This window comes from Anas acuta, chromosome 2, assembly GCF_963932015.1.
Source record: "Anas acuta chromosome 2, bAnaAcu1.1, whole genome shotgun sequence".
NCBI classification, from domain to species: domain Eukaryota; kingdom Metazoa; phylum Chordata; class Aves; order Anseriformes; family Anatidae; genus Anas; species Anas acuta.
In genome coordinates, this window is record NC_088980.1 from 139,808,927 (window position 1) to 139,834,892 (window position 25,966).

The 25,966-nt window shown below is 42.6% G+C and overlaps 1 protein-coding gene across 7 annotated transcripts in view; it reads right to left on the reverse strand.

The window, feature by feature from the left end:
• Nucleotides 1–10,354, reverse strand: part of RSPO2 (R-spondin 2) — a 113,580-nt gene extending 103,226 nt beyond the window's left edge. For 2 of the 7 annotated variants that reach the window (XM_068672501.1, XM_068672506.1), the window contains exons 1-2: nt 10,152–10,353; nt 9,318–9,650 (exon numbers count right to left, since the gene is read on the reverse strand). In XM_068672501.1, coding sequence (XP_068528602.1) covers nt 9,318–9,447 — 130 coding nt within the window. In that variant the 5' untranslated portion in view covers nt 9,448–9,650; nt 10,152–10,353. Of the gene's footprint in view, nt 1–9,317; nt 9,662–10,151 lie in introns of those variants that run through there. The other 5 variants (XM_068672503.1, XM_068672502.1, XM_068672499.1 and 2 more) reach the window with 4 other exon arrangements.
• Nucleotides 10,355–25,966: the final 15,612 nt, after the last annotated feature.

A 25,966-nucleotide genomic window follows, 5' to 3' on the forward strand; every position in this document is an offset into this window, starting at 1 on the left:
TTGGCAAATAATTTTTTCCTAATATCCAACCTAATCTATAATACCTCCTCAGAAGCACCTTCAAATTAAAAGTACATTTAAATTACTAACTCCCATATTGCCATATCATTAATTTTTTCATACCGAAACACTGCTTCGCGTTTGCATAAAACAGGAATTTATTTAGTTACCACTGTCTTTGATGCATACATGTGTTAACCAAAATTTTTACACATGGACAGACTGACAATGAAAGCAATGCCTCTGGGATCTGGCATGTACCCACATACCAGCATGGCAGGCTTCCCCGCTCTGTACTATGCCAGGCATACATCCCAAGCATGCTCCACATGACCTGTCCATGTGCAGTCAGTACTTGTTGAACATCTTAAAACCACCAAAGGAGACAAGCATCTAGACCATGTACACTCAGATGGCCCAGGAGCCTATCTAACATCCACCATCAGCTGTTGCCCCAGGAGTAGATGACCAGAGCGCAGACACACAAACACCTTGCTACGAAAGGTTCCGTCCCTCCTCACGTCAACTTTCCTCACAAGTGGCAGTTCAGCAAAGTAGGGGAAACAAGACTGGCTGTTTTGGAGAAGTCAGAAGGCCAAATTTAGAGGTGAAACCACCTACTGAGAATGCTCCTGATGAAGGTATTAGAACACATAATTCCATGAGGCTAGATAAATAATCCAACACCCCATGAAACATTATTTGCTTTTACATCCCTTGCAAGAGCGAAGCATCTCAACACAGAGGCCATTTTAAAGTATTTTGCAATAACAGGCAATAACTTTAAACAAACTGAAACAAGAAGCTGCTGTCTCATGTTGTAAGCACAACCTAAGGCATCTTGGAGGCATTTTAGCGCTCCTGCTGAGTTACAGTTACTTTTGCGGAGTCAAAACTGAGTCCATGCCCATCATGTTATTAGCATGCACTGTGTAAAATGAGACATAGACCAGGTCTGAACTAGCTGTCATGAAAGGCCAAAGAACATTACTGCTAGTGGGGGGAAATCCAGCCTAGATTCTGCTCTGGTGACTTCAATTCAGGGTTTCTTCCTTGGCTGTTTTCTAAGTAATGCCAACACTACACAGCCCCATCATATCTGGGATCCTTAAATGCTACCTCATTATAGATAATGTGAAAGATGATTAAACCATGATTCCCATTCAAAAGAGTGTTAGCTACATGATTGCCAGTAGATTCAACAGGAAAGTCAGTAGGTTTATAATAAAAACATATCTATCAAAAATTTTGCAGCAATTGAAAAAAGAAATGTGCAAGTCGGTAATGCCTATCTTTGCTAAGCATAGTTGCTGTTTCAGTGGTTTCCAACCTGCCCAGCAAATTTCAGAACAGACATGCTGGCTGTTGTCAGCCCTGCTATACATGTGCAGATTAATCTGTGAATGCACAACAGCCATTTGTCTGATGTGGCTGTTTTGGGTTTTTTTTTGGTATTTCAAAGGTGGCAGCCATACGGCTGAAGAGACCATGCATTAGTGCAGAGTATATATTTGTCTGTAACATATTTGAGCCAGCATTTCAACTCTGGGAAAAAAAAATAATATCTGGATCAGGAAGTTTATACTTTGCTGCACCACTGCAATTCTCTGTCAGAAAAGCTGTTGTCCCTCTACAGTGTATATCTGTAGAAGTTTTTCCCAGTATACACAGAGGCACAGGTATTACATTTTAAAAACCCCAGAGAGCAAAAATTATTATTTAAACAAAGTAAAATTTTACTAGATTGACTTTTACAGCACTTTGAATCTATATTAACCATATATGATATTTGCTGGTGCCCTCTTCAAATAGTGTTCATATTAATAGTGTTTATTCTTAAATGTAATTACAGAATTGCATGCCTGTTCTAAATATTGGCTGTAATTAATCACACTTTATTATGGTCTGGTATGGTATTGTCTGGTACCTTACCAGACAAACACCATCCCGTAAAAACAAAATAACAACAAAAGGAGTGGATAGCTTAAATTCCATTCACTTATAAAAGGACAAAGTTTCGCAGATACATCAAGTATTTGGTTCTACTGAAAGCAGTATTTCAAAAAGAAATACATAACCGCTTAATTAATGGATGCCATGCTTAATTACTGGATACCAAACTGCACGCTATCAAAAGATGTTTAACAAGCTTCTCCTGTTATAGTGAAGCAGAAATCATGAATATCTTTGTACTGTTCACCACATCTTGACAAATGGAATCTTAAAAACCTCCCTTTTCTTTGTAATTATGTAATCAGGGTACTTAAGATATCTTAAGAAAAATCACTTTTTTGCTCATACTAATATTTTATTACTTTATTTACATTCTTTCACTTACAATTTGTACACTCAAGTTTAAGAGGAAAGGCCCGGAAATTTAATCACCAGTATCTTCCCCACGCTACCACCCAAAATGAAATTTGAAGTGACAACTCATCATTTAAACAACAAGGAATTCCAACAAAATAAAGTAGCACAAAGCCACATAGATTCATTCTAGCATTGTCTTCAAGAGTATTTAAGTACTAACATAAGGATGATGTATACTTGTACATAAAATGCTGACGTCTGCTCCATGGACCACAGTTTGATGGATGAAGCTCAGAGGTGTGCATATGTTTGAAATCAAGGTGCTGAGATGGGGCAATCCAAAATTAAAGACATACAATTAAATTCCCAAAACCTTCTAGTTGCACAGAATGTCAGAAAATCTACAGTAAGTAGTATTGTGATCGTGATGACTCCATCACATGATGAGTTACAGTGGTTGCCTCCACCCCATGCTCAGGATATCAACCTTCATTTCAGCTAAGTACTTTTGACATACACGACATACAAACACCAATTTCTTGTAATTCCCCCTTTCCCATCTCCATGGAGAAACTATATTGGAAAGGTGGCATTAAATTCTCTCCATCAGACTCTCACTCTTGCCTCTCCTGTGTTTGACACCCAGATGCACTGTTATCTACCTATGGGGGAGCACACACAGGAGAGGCCACCACCCTGATCTGTTTCAACTTCACTTCTCAGAGTTTTGGAGAAGTGTTAGTGAAAATGGACAGGATTGTTCACCTCATGGTAAACCACACAACAGCTGAATCAGAGAAACATAGCTGCATCACTTTTTTCTCAATTCAGACCCACAAGTTATCTTACTGCCTACAGATATATGAAGTTTAATAGGTAAAAAAATAAACCCTGGTCAAAAAATGGCCTTAATGCATGAAGCTACCTGGACAAAACCATTGTGTAGACAGGAGCAGTAGCTGTACAACCCAAACTCCACATCTGTCTGATGGTGCTCAGAAGCAGGATCCACTTGACACTTCACTTAGTAAGGTGCATTGGTCAGAATCCAACTTTATTATAGCTGAATTCTCTTCACAACCCTTTTTCCACACACTACACCTACAATTCTTTGGGAAGAGATTTAACAGGCTTTAAACCAAATACCACTGCCCAGAAAGCAATAGATTCACTGCACATGCATAAAGCAACTTTGCAGCACCCAAATAATGCTTTCCAAAGCATTGCATCTGCTGAACAAACACTACACAGACAATGAGTATACACACCATGGCAGCACCTAATTTTGGTGTCTAAAGCAGCCTGTGATGAAAGGATCAAGCTGTTACACTTGTGCATTATCAATGGCCAACATATATGAAGTCATGCTTTTCACCAAGAAAAGGATTAGCAAATACTTGGAGTCTAGACAAATACCAGAAGGTTCTCCAACTGTGCCTGAACAAATCTTTGAGGTTAAAAGAGAGGGCATACGTGAGGAAAAAAGTTATTTAATTTAGTATTATATATCTAAAAATCAAACAGACAACTAATACAAAATAAATTCTTCAGGGACTGTATCTGTTAACTTTAAAAGAGCTGCACCAACATGTAATTTTAATAGCAAAGGTCAGAAGGTTGGATGTGGTGCATCTCCTCTCATTTGGTGTTGATTTCAGCTTCCCTTAGAGGCCAACAATACATATCTGAATTACACTTCAATTATAGATAGAGGCAAATGTTCATCTTATTTAAATTTTATTGAGTTTGGGGAATGCTTTATCTGATCAAAGGCAGACATCTACTATAGGGTGAACTAAACTGTACTAAAAGCTCCACAGGCCCCACTGACTAACACTCCATCCATTCTAAAAGAAAACATAGACGTTTCTGTTGCAGATAATAATGTGTAGTCACCTGAATTCCACCCCCACAGTTTATAATCAAGGATGCATTTTTGGAAAGGGATGTTATGACTCAGCTACAAGTTTATGACTTTGATGTACAGTCCACTGGGAAAAATACGCAACCTGTGATGATCTGCAGGTTTGACTAGACATTGCCCTCTAATCTATGAAAACAAATCAACTTACATAGCTAAAGTTTTTTTTTTTAGTAATGAAAAAAAAATACCTAGATGATCAGAAATGAAATGCAGACCTCCATGGGATAGTCAGACTTTTGGCAGAAGTAGGGAGAGAAAGAAAATGAAACAAAACAAAGGAGTTTAAAGAAAGACCATTCTCTTTCTTTATGCCTTCAGTTTTGATACTGATCACCTCTTCCACATTCTATCTTTTAAAAAACATCATATTTTTTCAATAAAAGCAACTTATATAAAACAACACCGTGCTAGTTTACTTTATCATATTAATTACACAGCCCTGTATACTGTAGCAAATACATTTAAGTGTGAAACAACATTCTTATTTTTATGACCTTATCATCCCTAATTAGTAAGCACCCTCACTTTAGGTATTTGTCATGAATTTTGACCTGCTCTAGCAACAGGTTTCAGTTAAGCCCTAGGAAGCACACTCTCCAAAACTGGAAGGCAAACAGTTAAATCAAAGCTGTCAAGCAGATAAATATGTCCTTCATCACACTGAAGAGCACTTTGAAAATCTTCCTACAGGTTTTAATACAAAATAATAGAAGCATAGACTTACTATGTCTGACCAGACACCCATCTAGCCCAGCATCCTCACTCCAAGTGACCTAAAATGGAAGCCAAATGGATGCATACAGGAAAGGAAAAGCATACGTACATCAGTATTATGCTATGTGCTCCCCATTTTCAGCATCCATCATAACAAGCCTCAAAACACCTCAGGGTGTTAGATGCATGTGACCTGCTCCAACGCTATCCTGCCTGGTCTCCAGTTGTTGCTCCAGGACGTCAAGTACATCACCTGTCAAACTTGCCAGGCACAGAAGGGCATCTTAAATATCACAGACAGCACTAGAAGTCTACTTGAGGCAACTGAATCAAACATCTGAACTTAGATGTCCACTTTCAATCTGAATCCCACTCTTGGCATTTTGAGCATCCCTTCTGCAAACCTTCACAATCCACTTCAGCACGGTGCATCGTTACCTAGTTCATTATTCCTTCATTCACACAGAAGTTCTGGCTTTTGCTGAAGTTCAAGAAGCTTCCTCAGACTTACCAGGCAAGAGAGCATACATAGCCAAAAATTTTACAGCTTGACTTTTCAACAGTTTCAGTATTAGGATATTCTTACTCATGTAGTGGGATGAGTATATAAATAATGTTTCGGTACTAACTATCCTAAGTGGTAAGACTGAAGGATTGAAAAAGGGAAGCTACCTTCTACTGCTCACAGGTACCTGGGTAATCACTCCAGAAAGTGTTAACATGTCTTTTACAAATTGTTACGAGTATTTAATGTACAACCTGAGGAAAACATAGAGTTCAAAGTACAGCTTCCTAGTAGGATTTTAAGCCTTGATCTACAGACAAAAAATTCACTGTCCTCCAAATGTAACACATTTCAAGTTCAAAGAGAGGAGGTTAGATCAGATAAGATGTTTGGATACTATTAGACAATGAAAAAATATTCTTTATTGCATGATTTTTTGTTGTTTAAGGTAGTACATTGCTCTTTGGAGTCAGTAAAATTATTGTAAAAACAGATGTGGTATTTACCTTAATCAGGTATTTCCAGCACAGGTTTCTTTTTCCTAAGGATCAAATCCTCTGTCTTTCCCATGCAGCTGAGAAGGGCTCCAAGATTACCTGCTTCTCAGTCAAGCATATTAGGAAACCTACAGCACTTATATCTAAATAAGTTTTCCTCTAGTTGAAAATCCATGTAACAAATTAATTACCACTGCATGGTCAAGATATCCATCTTCCATTAAGGTGATACACATTTAATCCGTATAATTTTGGTTCCAGCAACTACGTTCCTCCATATATGCATGTAATCCTATGAGCACCCTACAAAGAGCTATATTGAGTCGCTGACACTTGAGGAAGCTTCCCTTCCCAGGCTCTCCTATTTCTGCCTGTGGATATTTTGCCATCACAATTGTTACTTACCATTCACATATTGCCACAGATGTAGTCCCTTTCTTTATGTACATCCAGCACAGTGTGAGAACATCCAGAGGATGAGTACTTATGGCAACCTTTGTCACACTCCTTAAGTACAAACTCTTATGAATTAATTAGAGAGAGAAAATTCCTACACTCACAGCTTTACTTATATCCAAGATCTGCAAGAAAATTCCAATATTGCCATATGAATGTGCCTTCTTTGCTGTTCCAGCAGTGGTCTCATCAACTCCAGATAGTCTCTCTGTACTACAAAGTCTTCCTGTCAATGCAGACACTGCTACCGTGTTGACTTTTTTGCTAGAGAATTCTTTTAGCAACTAATTTTTGGTGGTTGTTTACAATGAAACCTATATTCTTTTCAGCTGATGCTTTTGCAGAAACCCATTGCTCCTCCTGGTAAACCAGGCTGACAGTCTTTATTTCTACATACCACCATTTGGATCTCAAGTTTAGGAAAGTTGTTCTCCTCAGTTCTCAAAGAGGAGGAGAATCATGCTTGGTCTCTCATGACTTAGTGAAGTGCTAAGACATGAAGTTGCTCATACTGATTCCTAAAGAGAAAGAGAAATCCAAAGAAAAGATTAATTTTTTTCATTGAAGTGAGCAAGTGAATAGGTATCTAAAAGAAGTGAGAAATCAAGTTATACAATTAAACAAGAAAGGGAAAGAAGGTGCTTTGATATTAAATAAACTAGCTGTGAAATTGGACTACTGACTTTTATGGTATAAAACCCTTAAGTATATTTTAAAATAGCTTCTGAAAGAAAGGCAAGCCACCATAATCACCTTCTTAGGATGGAGACTTCCAAAGGGAGAAGTTGCTAGAGTGATTTGAGGGAAGTACGGGCTCCGGTCTGAATGAACTAGGCAAAGCAGTGTTTTAAATGAGCTGCAAAAGTAACTAAGTCAAGCAGTGGAGCTATCAGAATCTGTTCATTGTGAAGTATTTAAAGAGTAACTTTTAAGATTGTGGCATTGACTAACAAAGCAAAAGTCAATGCCAGGTAGGATCCACATTCTAAGCACAGATTTTTTTTTTTGTTCCCCTTCTACTGCAATGTTGCATGCCTTGGTTTGAGAAAGAGTTGAAAGCAGAAGGGGATACAGAGGTCTGGAAATGTTCACTCAGATTTACTAAACTCTTGTTTACTAGAGTATTCCACACACACACCAACACAGGCATATATATATACTTAAACTTTATGGTACGCAATTTAACTGCTTTTCAGAAAAGAAAAAAGTCAGCTACACGTGATATTTGCCGTGATTCCAGACTGAATGCAATCGATTTCTACCGCACAGGAGACTCAATCTATGCCAAAAATTTTATTTCATTAAGAAAATGATATTATGGAGCATCTGAGATCATGTAACAGACAAAACAGAATGCCAGAGAAATTTTAACTGCCAGTACCCCACAGTGAATGCCTGATTATTTGCAGATGGGATATGGAAAAATTGTGAAATTATTGGAATTTTGAGTCCTGTATGAAAGCATTACTTCAGACTGCATGTGTCATGGCAAATGTCTATTACAGTTTTGAATACATTCTTAGATTTTGCTTTCAGTACTTAAAACTGGCTGTGCTTACTTCTTTAGGCTTATTAACTGGAAAAGACTGCATTCTTCAAAGCACGAACCAAAACCCTAAGGTGACAGCACAAAACAGTGCCAGTAAGTCAACTGTCAATACCGATGTTATTTATCCAATAACTAAACTAAAACCTAATTTAAATCAATCTCCTTTGGAAAAGCCAGTTGTTCAACAAGCACAACAATTGGTCTAAGATCAATCAGCGAACATGAGATCAATTAAAACCAGCTTAAGTTTTTGCAGGAGGACAATTCACACAACTCAAGTTAGATGTCTATTCATTTCAGTACTCCCACAATGCAATCCTTAAGCTCTGTTGTAAAGCAGAAATACCACTATCACCCTCCGCTGTCTAGCCAGCACTCTAAGTAGTTCCACATTTAATTAAAGACACAGTATCCCCTTTGTTAGCACAGATAGCCTGGTCACTTTAAAGGACTGCTATCGTTTTAGCCACACACACAAAAATTAAATTCTGGAAACCATCTGTTGAAAACCCATCAAAACCAAATTGCTTTGCAATTGCATTTGTACCCACTCTGAGGCTTACACATGCATGAAAGTGCAAACTATTTTCCTTTTGCAAGTTTTGTACTGGCTTAACATTGAAGATGTCAGCTCCCTCCCCTTCCAAGGAAGGCTTTAGCACAATTTGGTGAGAAATCCCAGTTTCTTGGCAGTGGAGCCACCTGATTTCCAGTTAACTTTAGAAACAGGGGGGGAGACACGGCCCAGAAAAGCACAGGAAAAGGGGCAACAGAATAATTCGGATATGCAAATGATAAAAAACATTTTACACCGAAGGTCAATCACCGCCCCCCCCAAAAAAAAAAAAAAAAAAAAAAAGGAATCAAACGGGAGCCCCCGGTAGCCCTGACAGCTAGGGCAGAGCTGCAGTAACCTTTTTGTCCACATGGGTGCTGTACTGGCACATCTCACCGCTCCGCCCGCTCAACTCCGGCAAGCCCGGCTCCAGCATCTCGCCCGAGCCGCCCGGACCCGCACCCTGGGGCTCAGGATCCCTCCCGGGGCTCCCCCTCAGCCCAAGCCCCCTGCGCGACCACGACTCCCCCTTAAGCCCTGCGCCCCGCGGGGTTCCCTCAGGTTGCGCGGAGAGGGACCGGGGGGCGTCCTGAACGGTGTCCGCGGAGCACACCGGGGACACTGCAGCCCCCTGGGGAGACCCCCGACGGCTTCTCGGGGTCGCTTCTCGGGGTGAGGGCTCGCTGCCCCCCCGGGACGAACATCTAGCCCGACGGCGCTGGCAGCGGCGGTCCCCGTCGGGGCTCAGAGTCCCCAACACGGTGTGTCCCCCCCCAGTTTCACCGTCCCCCGGGGGCCGGGCTCACCTGCCCGGGGTGCCTCCGGCGGGAGCCCCCGCTCACCTCTCTTGCTGCGTCTCCAGCGGCTGGCTTGGCAGTGGCCGTAATCCATGCAGTTGAGGATGAGCAGGGCAAAGGAGAAGAGGCGAAACTGCATCCTGGGCCGCTGGGCTGGGCAGCCTCCCTCCCTCCCTTCCTCTGGCGGCGAGGGGCGGCGGGGGCCGGTGCGGGGCTGCGGGTGGCCGGGGAGGGGGCGCCGGAGCTCGGCGGCTGCCGCAGGGCCCGGCGGGGGCTCACTCGCCTCTCACCCCCCTTCCCGCACGCTGCGACCTCCCGGCGGCTTCCAGCATCGCCCCTGCGCTGCGGGGAGAGAGCGGGGAAAAGCTGGGCTCGGGGCTTCCCTCGTCCTCCCCCTCCTCTGTTTCTCCCCGTGGGTGAAAAAATAAAAAATAATAACAAATAGGAAATAAAAAGCCAGGTCCCGGCGGGAGCGGAGTCCCAGAGAGCCCCCCAACTTTTTCTTTTTTTTTTCCCCCTCGCTCCCTCCCGGCTCCCCGGTGCGCCCCGGGGCCGGGCTGTCAGGCGAGGCAAGGCGCTATTTATCCCGGCGCGGGGGCGCACCCCGCCCACACTCGCCCAGGTCTCGGGCACGGCGGGGCGAAGCCGCCTCCCCTATCCCCTATCCTCTATCCCCTACTCCCCTGTCTTCCCCCGGCGGCCCCGCCGCCAGCTCGCCCCGTCGGAGCCCCGACGGGGCGACAGCTCCGGGCCACATGCAAGCTCTGTGTCCCCCCTCCAAAATAAATAAAATAAAATAAAACATTAAAAAAAAAAAAAAGACTACAACACAAAACACCCCACCTTCCTCTCTTTATCCTCTCCTCTCGGCGGCAAACCGGGCCGCCGGTGCGCGTCCCCCCCCCGGCCGCCCTTTTTATGCCGGGGGGCGGCCGCGGCGGCGCGGGCAGCGGGGCCGTGCGGGCTCGGCGGGGATGCGCGGGACGTAGGTGGTGCTGTGCTCCCAGCCATGCCGCCCCGCCGCCCCGCCGCCCGGCCCTAGCGCCGCCCGGCGCCGCGCCCCCGCCCTCCGCAGCCCCGGGGGCCCCCAGCGCCCGCCCAGCCCTGCCCGAGCCCCCCCCCGCGGGCTGCTCCCGGCCCCGCCGCTCGCTCCCGCTCCCCGCAACGCCGCCCTGTCCTCGCCCTGAGCTGTTTCGGGAAACCTCGTCCCGCTCGCTTCTCTCCCTCTTTTTTCCTTTTCTCCCACCCCTTTTCTCCTTCCCGCAGTGTGTGGTAATTAAATCTGTTTCCTTCTTTCATCCCTGGTTTTAAGACCTCGAGCCGTTTATTTTCCCCTCTTTTTTTTCTTTCCTGCCAGGTTCCTACAATCTCGCAACCTCCCAAGCCTCTTCGTTGAAACACCACTTTCATTATCCCGGGAAAATCGCTCATGAAGTCCTGAAGTATAAGTTTTGTGAGCGATTTCTAGCGGTTTCTAGCCATATCTCTATTTGGCAAAGCACTCTGTTTCCCTGGTAAGCGGGGACCCAACAGTACAGACAAGCGAGGATGAAGCGAGGAAGCACCCAGGAGGTTCTGGATGCATTTAGCTCCGATCCATGAGGGTCTGTTAACTCCTCATAGCATCGGCTAAACTGACATCACATCTGGGACACGTTGATTTCTCTGCTTCCCCACAGCACCACGGGTACCGGCAGACCGTGGGCTCCTCAGCTGTAGAGCTGGACTTGTTGGGGTTGACCCACAAACCCCACGGGACATGGGGTGACGGGGAGCAGGTGCACGAGGTGGGGAGGCAGCGAGGGCCTGGCACAGCCAGCACCAAGCCAGCTCCTGCACACCCTGGGCTGGCTCTCTGCTGGGGGTCTCTTTTCCCCTCCACCCGACACTTCTGGTTCTGGGAACGCGGTGCTGAAATCCCTGAGCTGCCTCGGGACACAGCCAGCCAGGGGCTCACAAAAGCAGATGTACTCTTTCCAGAGCAGCAGCGCAACTGCATTCACATGGCACTGTGCCTGAGCTAATAAATCCCGTTAGACCCACGCTGGCTTTTCAGCTGTGGCCTGGACAACCTGACCACAGAGAGATGACGTTTGGCTGTATGGCGTTTGCCATACTGTCCTGAGACTGCATTTAGCAGCGTAATATTCCTCTAACACAGAGAAGCATCGGTGCTCAGTTGGCAGCAGAAGAGGGAGTTAGAAAGAGGCTGAATAACTTGCCTGAAACCCAAAGGCAGGTGTGTGGCAGAGTCAAAACTTGATCCTGGGCTTCCCAAGTTCTTGGGTAGTGCTGTAAGCCCCAGGCTGCCCTGCTTTACACCTACCTGCAGCACAGGAGCAGCGCTGTACTCATGCAACTGCTAGCATGAAATATGAAGACTTCTAAAAATTACATCAAAGTACAGAATAATAGCTTCTGATGATAAATTTGTATTTATGATAACTGTTGTTGAGAGGTTTCAGTGAATGAGGTCCCACTCCGCACCCACACAGGGCACCTCATGCCCGTCAGTGCTGTTACAACCTAAGCACGGCAGGGATGGGACCTTTCTGCTAATTAACACAAACCTCAGAACTGGGTCAGTCAAGGTCACGTTCTGGCTCAGTGGCAGTGGTCTCCAAGTGGACTTGGAGTGGATGCTGAGGGAAACAGTGCAAAAAATAAAGCTTGTATACATGTGGTTTGTGGTCTTTGTTTTCTCCAGCCTACTTACACAGTGAAGCTTTCCAACGGGTATATATATACACGCACATACATACATATACAACTTGTTGCAACAGAGGCCATAATTTATTTTAGTGGAGGATATTTACTGGCAACCAGAGTTCTTCAGGATGTGTAGTCCACATACCCAGTCTAGCTTCATGTGACATATTTTATGCCACAGGCTGAGACAGACTTTTTGCACTAACAGTATCCTTAGGGCGTGTTGTTAGCACTTTGTGATGCAGAAATAGATCATGTAGCACCACCCCACAGATCCTTCTGAGCTGCAATGCAAGGGTGAGGTAAGCCAGACAGCAAGAGGGGGGCGGAAATCAAACAGAGGCACTAATTACACCTCAGAGAGACCTCCAGGAACTGATCTCCAAACAGCTCCATACCTGGATATGTCAGAAATACATGAATGTATAAATGGGCTTTCAGATAGGTTCCCTGCTGACAGTAAAGACTGAGATCTCTCCAAGTGTAGTACAGGCTTTCAGAGGAAGCAGGTCTCAGCCATCTCCCCAGTTCCTGAGGTAGAACAGTCTGTCACCCTTCTCTAGCCTGGCCTTTGGAGGTCTCCCAGACCTGGAGAAGAAATACCTCTGAGCAAAGTATCTCCAGATGAAGTACCTTCAAGCCTAGGAGTGCCTCAGCACTCATTTTTTCCTGCATGCAGTAACCCAGATGGGAGCCAGCTCTGTGGAGGAAGTCTGAAATCAGTGGTTCAGGAGCTGGTGGGGCTTTCAACACCAACATCTTGAGCCAGGCAAGTTAGAGAACCCCCAGAAACCCTTGTAAAATCTGGCAGCACTTGCCATGGGCTAGCATCCTATCATGCCATATAAACAGAGGGCATGATTTCTTCCTGGAGACTTCTTAACACGATTTATGGCAAGAGAGCTGATGGGGAGCATGTGCAGACAGTGAGACACTGTTGGTCTGTAATGGGCAGGCAGCTCAGCACAAGTGGCATTTTCGAGACTTTGGTAGGAATCACAATGATGATGACTTTAAAAGTATATAGTTATCATGTATATGTAACTAATACTTCTCAAGAGTTCTGTCCAAGCTTGATGAGCTGTTAAGGAGACAGTATGAAAGTACTTGTTCGAAAGAACCAGAATGTGGGTGATGGAAGCCTGCATCCTGGATCAAATGAAGATCAAATGGTAAACCCTCACTGTTGCTCGAGATATGATAGGCAGGAAGTGCTTTCGAGGAGAAGTCAAGCAGGTAAAGCTTCCTCTTACGAGGAATATTCAGTGGAAGTATGCAAGGAAAAGAGCATTACAATCAAAGTTAACGTCCAAGAAAAAATTCTAGGGAGCAGGCTAAAATTAGATTTAAATTCACAGAATACAATGTTGAAAAAAAGTATTTAGCAATAAATATTTTGATGATAATTTTGACATAATGATGGATGGAAAATCCATGTTTTAAAATAGGCTGCATACAAATAATCTTTCTAGGTGTACACTGGCTATAGCTTAGTTGTCAAACCTACAGTTAAGTCTGAGATGATGACCATAATACTCCACACCTCTCAAATGAGACAGCAATGTTGTTCACAGATGTCATGTTTAAAGGTACAAGAAAAGTCTCTTAGAGCTTTATTTTTGCTATCTGCATGATCATTTGAGACAGGCCTAAATAATGGCTTCAGCAGGAAGAGACAGAAAAAATACATCCCAGTTTGTCACCACTATGGAGGTGATATCTGAATTTGTGTTTTCAGTAGAAGACTACCCAGAGATAGAGGGTTGAAGGAGGAAAAAAGAAATATCTTGAAGAGACTATTCAACCCTGTTTGGCATCTGGAATGTGGGCGAGGATCACCACATGATCATCTTTGGGTGAGCTTCTGAAGGAGTGATAACATGAAAACAAGGCCAAAAAGAACAAGAAGAACCACAGAGCTAGTGCAGGACAAACATTCAAATACATAACTAGCTAGCTATGATGGTCGATAATTCAGAAGAGTAACAGTGTCTGAGATTGGATTAAGAAAAAAGTCTTTAAAGGTTTTGGAAAGAATGATGTCAGTAGCTCAGAAGACAAACTAGAGTCTGCAGAGCCTAGAGCATGTTGATTTTAAGAGGGAAAAGAGCTGACTTGAGAAGTTAAAGAGCAGGGGAAGGAAAGGTACTGGGATGGGTTCTGTAGTACATGTATATGGTAGACCTTTGTGTCTGTCTGTAGTCCCATTGAAATCAGCAGAGAAGAACTCACTGTAGGCATTGAACTGTGTGTGTCATCTTGCTACAATTAGGTTATTAATGTGTATTGTGTGCTGCCTTCTACGGGGAGTCTTTGTCAAAGTGAGGAGCTGGGAAAATGATCTGAGCAGTAGTGTGTTTGATGGACATCATCATAGAAAGAATACATTATTCAAGACCCGAGAAGATGATGTGGCGATAATTGAAATACCAAATGAGAGTCTGGGCAACAGCTTCAGCTGTGTGGATAGCTAGGAAGGGGTGTGTTTTAGATAGGTTATTCAGAAGTCTCAGCAACCAGAGTAATGCACTTTAACAGTGCTGAGATGATTCATTATACACTGTCCTGAACTCATTATTTTATAGAACTGGAGTCATGTTCACTGAAAATTCAGTTTCATGTCTTGTGTTCCACAGGGGTTCACTGACTGTAAAAGATTTTACCTTCTACATTTTGGCTGTATTAAAGCCAAAGCACTGCTGCTTTTGCAATATGGAGTAATTGAACCTATCCATTCTTTACAGGGCTCCATAGGATGTGATCTGTAAGTATCCTAACTTCATCACATAGCAGAGAGAGATCTTAAAATGAACAATACCAAAGTTTATTTGACAAATATTCCTATATCACTCCATATTGCTATACCTGGGAGATTCAGCTCTCCCACACTTAAATCACAATCTGTTCCAAGACCAGAGTATCAACAATAACATGAAAGTCTACACAGCTTTATGCTGCAGTAGAGGAGATGTATCTTTTCAGTGAAAGAAATGAGTGAGCCTGATGAGCTTTATATCTAAAGTTTAAAAAGAAATAGTTACATACAACCCAGCTCTGTATTTTCAAGTCAATCTTTCGCTCCTTTAAATTCTTAAAATACACTTAATTCACAAATTCTTCAAAACGTGATCTGAAGCAATAAATAATTATACTAGAATATTGTGCTCTGTTTAATTCCTCCTGAAAACTGAGCATAGCCATGGGAGGACCACCGACATCTCTGGGGGCTGGAGCACCGTCCTGTGAAGAGACACTGAGGGAGCTGGGCTAGTTTGGCCTGGAGAAGAGGTAGTTTTGGGGAGATGTAGTGGCTCCTTCTCGTACCTACAAGGAGGTTACAGGGCAGATGAACCCTTTATGGGTGTGCCAGGCAGAAGAATGGGAGACAGTGGTCACTCAATGAAACAGGAGGGGTTTGCACTGGAAACATGAGTGGAAAAAAATTTCCCTGTGAGGACAATAAGAACTGGAAGAGTTTCACCGAGAGAAGATGTGGAATCACCCTCCTTGGACAAGACCTTGAGCAACCTGCTCTGAACTCTGCCTAGCAGGAGGTTGCACTAGGGACCTCTCAAGGTCCCTGCCAATGTTAGAAAAAACATGAGTTCCCAAAATAGGGTGAGAAGTCTGTCCCATGCACCCTCCAGACACCCACAAAGCTTCTCTTCAAGCCGTATCTGGCCACCTGGTTTCTCTACAACATCCACCTGGTTTCTCTACAACATCCATCTTCGTGTACAACAGTACACAAAGAAACAAACACTCATAAATCTGTCTCTTGGGTCTGAAGCAAAGGGAAGGATTCCAAGCAATCCATTTTTAATTTTAAGCTGCAATGAGCTTTTATTTATTTATTTATTTTGTGTAAAGCCAGTGAAGCAAAACTATCCCAAATTCTTCTGTCAGGCTATGGAGATTACAATAGTCTAGGTGGAAAACTACTTTCATTTTTAAAAAATGTTGGATCTCAGCAAAAATACCCAATGCCTTATGGAGGAAGACCATAGATATTAAGAGACTGTGACTAGAAGGAAATCTACCTAAATTCTCTTCCATATTGAGTAAGAGATCAAAGATTGTCACCCTACTGAGTCTCCAACCCCTTCAAACCACCACCAAACTTCACAGTTTTTGACCTGATTGTGCAGGCTTTCCTCAGGCAAAACTTCCAGCAGTATTCATGAGCACTTTGCCTGAGCAAGAACAAAATCATTAAAGCTCTATGTTTTCATTAAGGGTTCAGTGAAGCAAATGGAAAGAAGAGGTAACATCTCTAAAATAACTTTAATAGCTCTCTTGAGTTTAATTTCCAGCTACATCTGTTAAAAAATAAAATAAAATAAAAATAAATAGAAAAGAAACACAAAAAGTAATAAGAAAAATATGCTCTAAATTATGTGTATCCTCCTCTCCCAATTTGGACTGGCACAAGACAACCAGTTCCTGTCTGCCAGCTGTGGACACCATATTTCTCTTGGAGAGTGCATGCTCCAGTTTGCTCGTGTGTGGATATCGCATTCTTAAGGTGAGAGTTCAAATTCCAGCTCTGCAGCTGCTGATAATCCACTTCACTTGGAGAATGGTGCTTTCAGGCTGCCAGCATATAGATCAGAAAATGACTAAAAAATTAATGTATATACCAAGCCTGTCAGACTTTGTGTTTTGGGATACAATTCATCACACCCTAACTTGTAGAGTTGAGGTTTGCAACATGCATATGTGAGTTCAAATTTGCTCTAATATGGCCTCAAAAATGGCTTCACAAAGACCTGTAGAATACAAAGATGAAAAATGAACTTTTTTTTTTTACATATTCTTTTGCATACTTTTACGTAGATGTTACATCTTCTGCCCCCACACTTCACATGATCACTGTTTTCTGTCTCGTACATATACAAACACACCCACACAGGATCACAGAGTAACCCCATTTGGAAGGGATCTTGGAGGACCATCAAGTCTAACCTCTTGCTCAAAGCAGAGCTGACGTCAGAGTTAGGTCAGGTTGCTGAAGGCCTTGTCCCAGCTGAGTTTTGAAGATTTTCAAGAATGAAGATTCCACAGCTTTTCTGGGTGACCTCTTCCAGGACTTGTCCAACCTCATGGTGAAAAACCATTTCCATGTATCCAGAACGAGTTGTAAACACTGCCCCTTGGCCTTTCTCTGTGCACCCCATCTTCATCTGTATATTTATATAATTGTTTATGTATTCATTTATATAACTATTTATATTTATATATCACAGGGATATTTTTAAAAATGTTTTTCTTTTATTTCTACTTTTCCACTTCCTCTGTTTCTTTGTCTCCCTCCATGTCGTTTTTAAATGACATTCTCAAGACTAGCCCTATATATGAGACACCTACCTTGTGTTTTCTATTTCTCTTGATAAGAGAAGAAAATAGGAACAAGAATGATTGAATACCAATAGAAACAGAACTGTTAGAATCATGAGTACTGATAATGAGTGGCTGTGAAAACGTCAGTTTGCAGATTATTTTCTTGTAACAGAGGCGTTGTTCAGCATAGACATATTTTGTATTCAACAGCTCATCTGAATAGCCTGCTAATTTAGTAACTGGTTTTGGAGATGTCTTCCAGTACGACTTAGAGACCTTTACTATTTAATGTTAACAAATGTTAAGTGCTAAATATTGTGATGTTAAGCACATGCTTTCTCCAGCATATCTGTTTAGCAATAAAGTGATTGCAATATTTGTTGGAATATAGAAGAAGCATTTCTGCCAAATGATAATAAAGAAGGGAGTTTAAGAAGAATTTTGGACAGTTAAGAATCCCTAGATAAAATCCTAACAAATTGTGTAGTTTATCTGCAGTGAGTTTCAGAAGTAAAGTTGCCTGCATTAATATAAAAGCATATGTTCAAGATACTTGTATAATCTGTAGAATATTATACTTCTCCACTGCCACCTCACTGATTACCCCTTGTCTTATTTATCTAACAAACAAAGCTGAGGGAAAAAAATTAAAAGAGAACTCATTAACATCCTCTCTGAAACAGTCATCTTTTTTAGCCTAGCTGAAAAGAAAGCCTGGATCAGTAGACAACCCTACACCAGAGGAGCCAATGTGTCACACCAGTGGTGACATTAATGGGATACAGATGTAAGATCTTATTGCGCTCAGGATGCCAGCCCATGACACACTGTTGGGACAAATAACTACATACAGAAATGAAGGTTTCCAGTGAAAGGGCAAGAAAAGAGCTTACATTCAGTTTTGTCAGAGAAATTCCACAGATGCACCCAAGGAAGTGTTTTCAGAATTTGAGAGCCACAAAATACTACTTTTAATTTAAAAAGTGAACAAACCACACTATAATCCTGTTTTGTTTAGACTCTATACTCTGTTAATGACTATGGGAAGTGAATGCCAGCTTTTGCTCCATTACAAGTTTTGGAAAGGCAAATCACACCTTTCTGTCGAAACAAACATTTGACCCATTTCTGTCCTTACAGTTAGATAAAGCAAAACTACGAGAGGAAAAAGGTATGATTTTAAGGTCATCTTTCTTCAGAGTAAAATGAAATTATAAGATGGGGTGGAGGAACTCCAATGTCTGCCATTTCTACAGTCCCCCAGGGCAGAGAAGAGCACTGCTGGAGCCAAAAGGAGGAACAACAGTATGTAAGTAGCTTTAGCCTTTAACCATGCCTATCTTCTGCTGATCAGCAGAGAGCCCATAGATCATGCTCCCTAGGGACTGAAAGGCTTAAAGAAGTATTAAAGGACTCAGTCCTGCACTGGCAAAATAATACATATGGTAATCTAGTAGATGATGTCCATGATTAATTTCTACTTTCCTTTGGATTGTCCTTTTTTTTTTTTTTTTTTTCTCCACAGAGCCCTTTAACGCAGGAGAATAAAAAAGCCGTGCCAAACAGAGATATTTCACTTTGTTTTCCCAGAACTCAACACTGAAGTTTTATCACCTCTTTAATGGATTTTTTGGGTCAGATGGAACTCAGTGTTGATTTCCATGTTTAATGTCAGCTTCTCTCCCTGGATAAAGCACAAGGTTTGAGTTTTCAGGCAGCATGACAATTAACAAAGGGAATATAACAAATCACATGGCTTAGTCTAAAAACAGCTACTGATCATCTGCAATGCCCTCATGACACTCCCAAACCTTCCTTCACCCCAGCCCTGGTTTGGCCCACAGCTGGCAGCTGAATATTTTCTGTCTGATAGCTGGCTTGGTGAACACAACTAATAATAACACTGGGCCCAAGTCCACCCCCCGCTGTTTAGTCTTTCTGTGGAACAGCATCTTGCACAGTAAGCAGTCGTTGCGGTATCAAAATCCATATTTTATCTGCCCAGCATGGGAGATGCAGAGAGATGTGGCTGGGACAGTTTCAGGCAATGGATTTTAAAAGTGAATTCAACTTGGGCAATTGCTGTCCCCATAGCGTTGTCGCTATCTTCAGAAATCTTACAATTTATTTTTTTAACAGTAGGAAAATATGAAACACTTTATATCTTATACCTTGCATACGTGTGGAATAGAAACTAGGGGCTAAACCCCTGAAGAACCTTGGTTCAAGAGGAACAGATCTGAATGTCTGCAGCTAAATTTCACCCAGATTGATGCACCTAGATCCAAAAATGAACTAGCAACAATAAAATTAAAACTGCTTTAAGCTTGATCCTCACCCTGAAGGCTGTGACCTCAGCAGCAACCTTTAGATTGATTTCAAGGATACTTTAGTAGCAGAGCTTTGGAGTTACGCCTCTGCCTCAAACCAGCAAATGTGAAAGGCGGAGATCTCTCACAGCAGCATTCTCAAAGCCCAAATGCAAAACAAGCACAAAATGCGTATTGTTGTTTTCACTCTATCATCCTAGTCTTTTCAGTGTGCTTTTTTTGGATGCATTCTGAGAAAATATCTTGGAACGATCCACTCACAGAATGCATCAGAGGAAAATGTAAACCTCCAGGCCTGAATGTACAGCAGTTAGGGAAGGCAGGCGGGGGGATATAATCTCTACCTTCCTTAGTGCAGCATGCAAAACCATTTCAGAAGGGGTTGCTTGGAGTCTCCTTTACATCTGCTTTGGAGCAGTCAGACCACAAATACTCTCTTTATGGCCAATAATGATGAAGTTGCTGTGACTGAAAGAAGCAACACATCTCTTGCTAGCCTTCAGTGAGGAAAAAACATCAGGCTACCAGCCCGCTGGAGGCAGAAGTGGATATGGACACAAAGGACAGGACAAGTCTGAGTACCCTACTCTCCCTCCCTGGGTAATTTATCACACAGACAAAAGATATGAGTTCCCTGGCCTTGTTTTATAATAAAATTGTCAGATTTGAACTGTTCTTTGACAGTGTGGCTGATAGTAAGGACACATGTTGCCTGTGCTTTCCAAAGGTCTTGGCTGGTTGGGGCAGTGTCTCCCTTACGGTGGTTCTTTGGAGATCAGAAGGAACCCTGTGCTGCCTCCCTGGCACCCTCAGTCACCAGGTCACTCAGACAGCTCCACCATGACTTCAGCAATTTCCTGAGCAGCTCTTCATGCAACAGATTAGGGAAGGCTTTTAGGTTCTAATAAACAGAGCAGAGATCTCTGCAATGCTGGCTTGCAGCTACCTACAGTTTCAAGACTTTTAAAAAATACCAGACCAATAGGTTTTGTATTGATATCTGCTTATCTGGTATCATTTACTTGATATGGCAACTGCTTGCTGGGTCAGCCAAGGAGTCTGCTGTTCTGTGAAATGTTAGGTGAGCACTGGCTTGCTACCTCAGGTTAAAATTCTCATTTATCACCACAGATGTTCTGTCAGATGCTTGATGATTAAATTATGATCATCTGCAGGGAAGGGATGGAATAGAAGGGCAGGGAACAGCACAGAAATCAGTCTAGCTAGATAAGTTTTTTCACACTTTCTTTTTGTAATAAACAATGTTTGCTGTGTCTGTGTCTGCATTTCAATTCTCAAGTGTTCCACCAGGTGCTGGGATGTGACCAACTTGGAGCAAAAACAGTGGGCATGAAAGAGGCCTAGGACCAGGTTTATTGAGTCACAACGTATAGTTTTGTCAAGAAAGCCTGTCCTGCTTGCTGCTTTACCCAAACTGCTCGCTCACTGTTTGGAAGAGTCCTGGAGAAAGGCAAATGGTGCTGTCTCCAGGGGAGACACAAGCAGGAGCTAGGGCCTACCAGCAGCAGTGCACCCATCACCTGCTGAAAGAAAGCAAACCCTCAACTCACAACTGTAAAATCAGCCATAATTAAAGAGGGATGCGGAAAGAGAAGAAAACTTCTGAAGAGCTAAGCCTAAGCTTATCAGGTTGGAGGGCAGCAAATCATCTTTCTCACCAGTGGTAATATTAGCAATACCCTCTATTCTTGTTCATGCCCAGGGTATGGCTCAGATGTTCAGAGCAGAAGCAGGACATTCCTGTCTCCAGAGGACCCATCAGTGTCCTTAAAATTTCTTCTGTCAGAAGTCAGCATTGGCCAGATCCATGTCAGATTCCAGCCACACTGATATTACAGTTGTTGGGTAGGGACCAATTTATTTTAGACATTCCCAGCTATTGCCCTTGTGCAGACAGTTTGTGCTGATAGACATCTTGGACCTCCCTCCAAGACAAGAGGGGCATGCCATGTGAACCTTGAAGAATGAACACATAGCATGCTCTGTGACCCTGAGCTGGGACTTCAGTCCTGGCATAGACATCCTGACTTTAAAGAATGGGTAAATTGTGCTATTTGGTACCAGTACATTTCCATTCAGCTGTCCCAAATATAAAGAAGATTATCACAGAATCAATGAATGGCTGAGGCTGGCAGGGATCTCTGGAGGTCCCTCTGGTCCAACCTCCTGCTCAAGCAGGGACACCCAAAGCAGGGTGCCCAGGATCCTGACCAGTCAAGTTTTGAATAGCTCTATGGATGAAGATTCCAAGACCTCTCTGGGCAAGCTGTGCCAGTGTTTGATCACCTCCTTCCCATCAGGTATTCATTTATACACTTTGATGATAATCCTCTGAGCCCTCATTTCTGCAGGCTAACCAGTCCCATCACTCTCAGCCCCTCCTCGTATGAAAGACACTCCTTAATAAACTTTGTGTCCTTTCTCCCAGCTCACTTCTGTAAGCCCATCTCTCTCTCAAGTTAGGGAGATGAATAGTGGTTCTTCTGAGCTGGCATAGAAAGGCAAAATAAGATTGGCAATTAGGAAGCCCAAGGACAAAAAATCTGAGCCTGGTTATGGACAACCTCAGCAGGCAGGCTGATAAGTCATCATGAACATAGCATCTACCTTGATGGCATTTGCCTGTACAGAGTCAGGAATCTGGCTGATGTAGCTGCAGCATGCCTAATTAGATCTCAAATGGTCTACAACTATTTTTGCTCTTGCATTTGATACTGCAATGCAAATGTAATATTGACTGAGAAGTTGAGTCATTTTTATGATTTGCTTTTTCAGTCTTCCAGCAAGATACTCAGGAAGCAGAGTTTTCATAAAAGCAAGCAGTACCATAGCAAATAACATATGCCATAGCAGCTAATGAAAGTAACTTAATCATTTTAGTAAAATATATAACTATATATGTTGTACATGTCCAGGCTAAGACTGTGGACATAAGCAAAATCCTGTAATACTGTGTAAATTATTTGAAAAAGCACTAGAACAAAGCTATCCTTCCAGCCAACTAACTACCTGACGTCCTCCATTAGAATAGCTATATTAAAAATGATTCTCTTCATGGATGTCTCAGAGGCCTCCAATATCACTTCCTGATATCTCTCAGTCAAAAACATCCACTTTGTCATTGTGTTTACCCTGGTGGGGAGTTTTGGCTAAACCAGAACCTTTCCATGAACTGTACTGTCTTGTACATGAGGTATAAAAAAAGTATTTGTGGTTGGGTTACTGGCCTGTAGATTAATAGTTTGTCTTTTTCTTAGACATAGTTGTTTCACTTTGAGTAAAGCACTTAAACATTGATTGTAAGGGAATGACTATAAAACTTGCTGGAGCAGAACTGGTCTAAATAGGAGGCCTAAAAACAGTGAAAGGAAAAGCCACTCTGATGCTTTCCTGAGAGGCGAGATATTTCTGTTCAAATCCTTGTTCCAAATCAGCAAAAGGTGGACTTCTGCCTGCAGCCGAGTGTCTCAGGCATGTGCCCAGACTATACACCAGACATACCTTTCTTCGTCTGTTTTTGTTTTCCTGCTTGGCCAGATCTGAGGGCTATGCTCCTGGAGTACCCATGGTGCAGGCTGGACGCTGCGTGCACGCAGGTCACACTGTGAGCTCTTGGAAAGCTTTGCCTGCACGCATGAAGTTGGGAATTCAGCCACATGGGAAGTTCAAGAGTCTCAAAGGTTAGATTGCAGCTGTGAAAGGTTTCGCAGATTTAAATTTTGGATTTAGGCACCTGAAAGCAAAAGTAGGGTTTTCAATCACTAATTCATCTTATGGTGTCACATGGCAACACTGCTGGTGACAAATGGTGTAATGGTTATCAACGAGATTCCCAAATTAGTGTGATCCCACTGGCTGGCTGAAGAAAGATGATTGAACACTGACTGTTCTTACACATTTCTGCCTGCTAAACTAACACATATAACATAATATACTAACTAACACATTTCTCCCTTCTGGTTTCTTTATCAACAGAGTTGTGGTTAAAAACAAAAATTAAAAATGAAGAAAAAGCCATACTCTCAGTCTTACAGGATCCAAGCAAAATGTGCAGTAAATCTCTCATATACTTGACACCAGATGTAAAAGTATAGTTAGCTACACTGTTCACTTCAAAGCCAGACAGAAAATTTCAGGAATGTACAATGTGGCTAGGACAATACTGCTGTAGCAGCCTTGGCATAACCCGACTTTTTAATACTTACTGGGCAATCCTAACACTGGTATAGTTTGAAGGGTTATGGCAGGTGTTTTTAACACAGATTAAATATGCACTGCAAGCAGATTGTTTTGCCTGGCAGGCAAACATTAGAAAAGACCTTTGGGGGCTGGAACTAGGTGATCCTTAAGGTCTCTTCCAACCCAAGCCATTGCATGATCTAACTGTGTGGTCTTCACTATGGGCTGTACAAGCTGCCAAGGATGCTGGGACCTTATGTAGATACTTCATCTTTGCTGAGTCTTGAAAGGTAGCATCCACATTGCTTCTGGTATCCAGATCAGGTGTATATCAGCTAGTATGGGGGTACCCTCACGCGGTATGGTTACACTTCCATTTCGTGTGTGTGCAGGGGTGACCACACAGCTATCTCATAACATTTTTATGGGCAGGTCAGGTGCATTTAAAGAACAGGCTTAGACCCTATTTTTTCAGTTAACTTTGTGCCTTTTTCATTCAGCAGTTGGGCAGATATATGTGAGAGGGCACTTGTGGAAGGATCCTAAAAGGCAGCTGTGGGGCTAGCAGATCCTGACCAAAATGACGGCTACATCTCTAGTTTGATATTCCAGGTCATTTGACAGCATCAAGACAACAAGCCACCTATAGTGCTTGGAACAACCACGCTCCATAAGTTTTTATCCTCATTTCAGATCAATCTAGCAATAATAAACTGATTCTTATGGTTCCTGGCAGGCTGCCCCAGAATGAGAAGTATTCTCTCCTTTGTTCAAACCAGTGATCTCCCAGCCAGACTGCTCCTCTAGCTCTGGGAGGTTTGGACTCTGGCAACTCCTTGCTCTCAGCCATCCCCACATGATATTATTTATTTGTGGCATTTTGTACAGGAGCTCCTATGCAAATTCTAGCTTGGAGCTTTTGTCAGATTGATAGCGAGATCTGCTGTGTGCCATTCCCCCAGCGGTGAGCCTGTTTCGGTGTCACTTAATAAATCAGCCTTCCAACACGAGAGAAAAAAATACAAGTATGTTGGAAATTTAAAATTGGACCTTTTCTGTCATTCTTCTCTCATCACAAATAAACCAAAAAGGAAAGAAAGAAGCTTGTGGTACTAGAAGCCTTTGGATTGTTACAGCTACTAACCAAAACCTCCAACCAGCTGCCAGAGACTACTTTCCTCAAGCTTATTATTCCATTGCAGTTTCTGCCATTTAACTCCTCAACTGTAATATTTCCATGCAAACAGCATGGTGTGCCTAAAATATCTTATCTTACATTAGAGAGAAAACAAAGTTTTTCAAGGAGAAACTAAACTGGTTTCTCTCTTGGAAGACGGGTGGGATTCTTAATGAGCCAACACACAGAAAACGGATAAAATTAAGAGACAAACACTAGAGCCTATTTTATCCTCTCTTTTCCAATCCTGTTTTGCCCATCTCTTACAGACCCATTATTGCAACTAAAGCAGACAGAAATTTAGAAAAAATGTTGCAGTGCCACTTGCCAACAACCCCTTTACATTGGTTCAGATTTAACACTTCTGCATATCCATAGCCGTTAACAAGTTTTTTAACAACTTTTTATTGTGTCCGCATCTCTGCTCTGATTTCCTCCTACCATTGCCTAGTACTTTTTGATTCTTCTTATTCAACAGCTTCTTTCTTTATCTCTCTCCTCCATAACACACCTCCTGCTGTTTCATGCTGTCTTTATACTTTCCCCAGGATTCTCCATCACTTGCTGTGTCCTGTTTCTTTAGACATCCCTTTCAAACTCTCCTCTGGAACAGAGGCTTTCCCCCATGGCTTCCCTTTGCATCTTTCCTCTGGACTCACTCATACAAGTCCATAAAATTTCATCGGTTCAGGTATATCACAGAGCTGAAAAAAAATCTTAGATTCCCCACTGTGGTATAGTTGGCGATTTTGATGCAATCTACACAAATTGATGGATACCATTAGTTAAGTTGATGGATACCATTAGATAAATAGATGGATACTGCCAGTTTATAGATATCTTTTTAATATCCTATTTACTTTCCTGACACATATAGAGATAACATATAGAGGGAGCGAAAG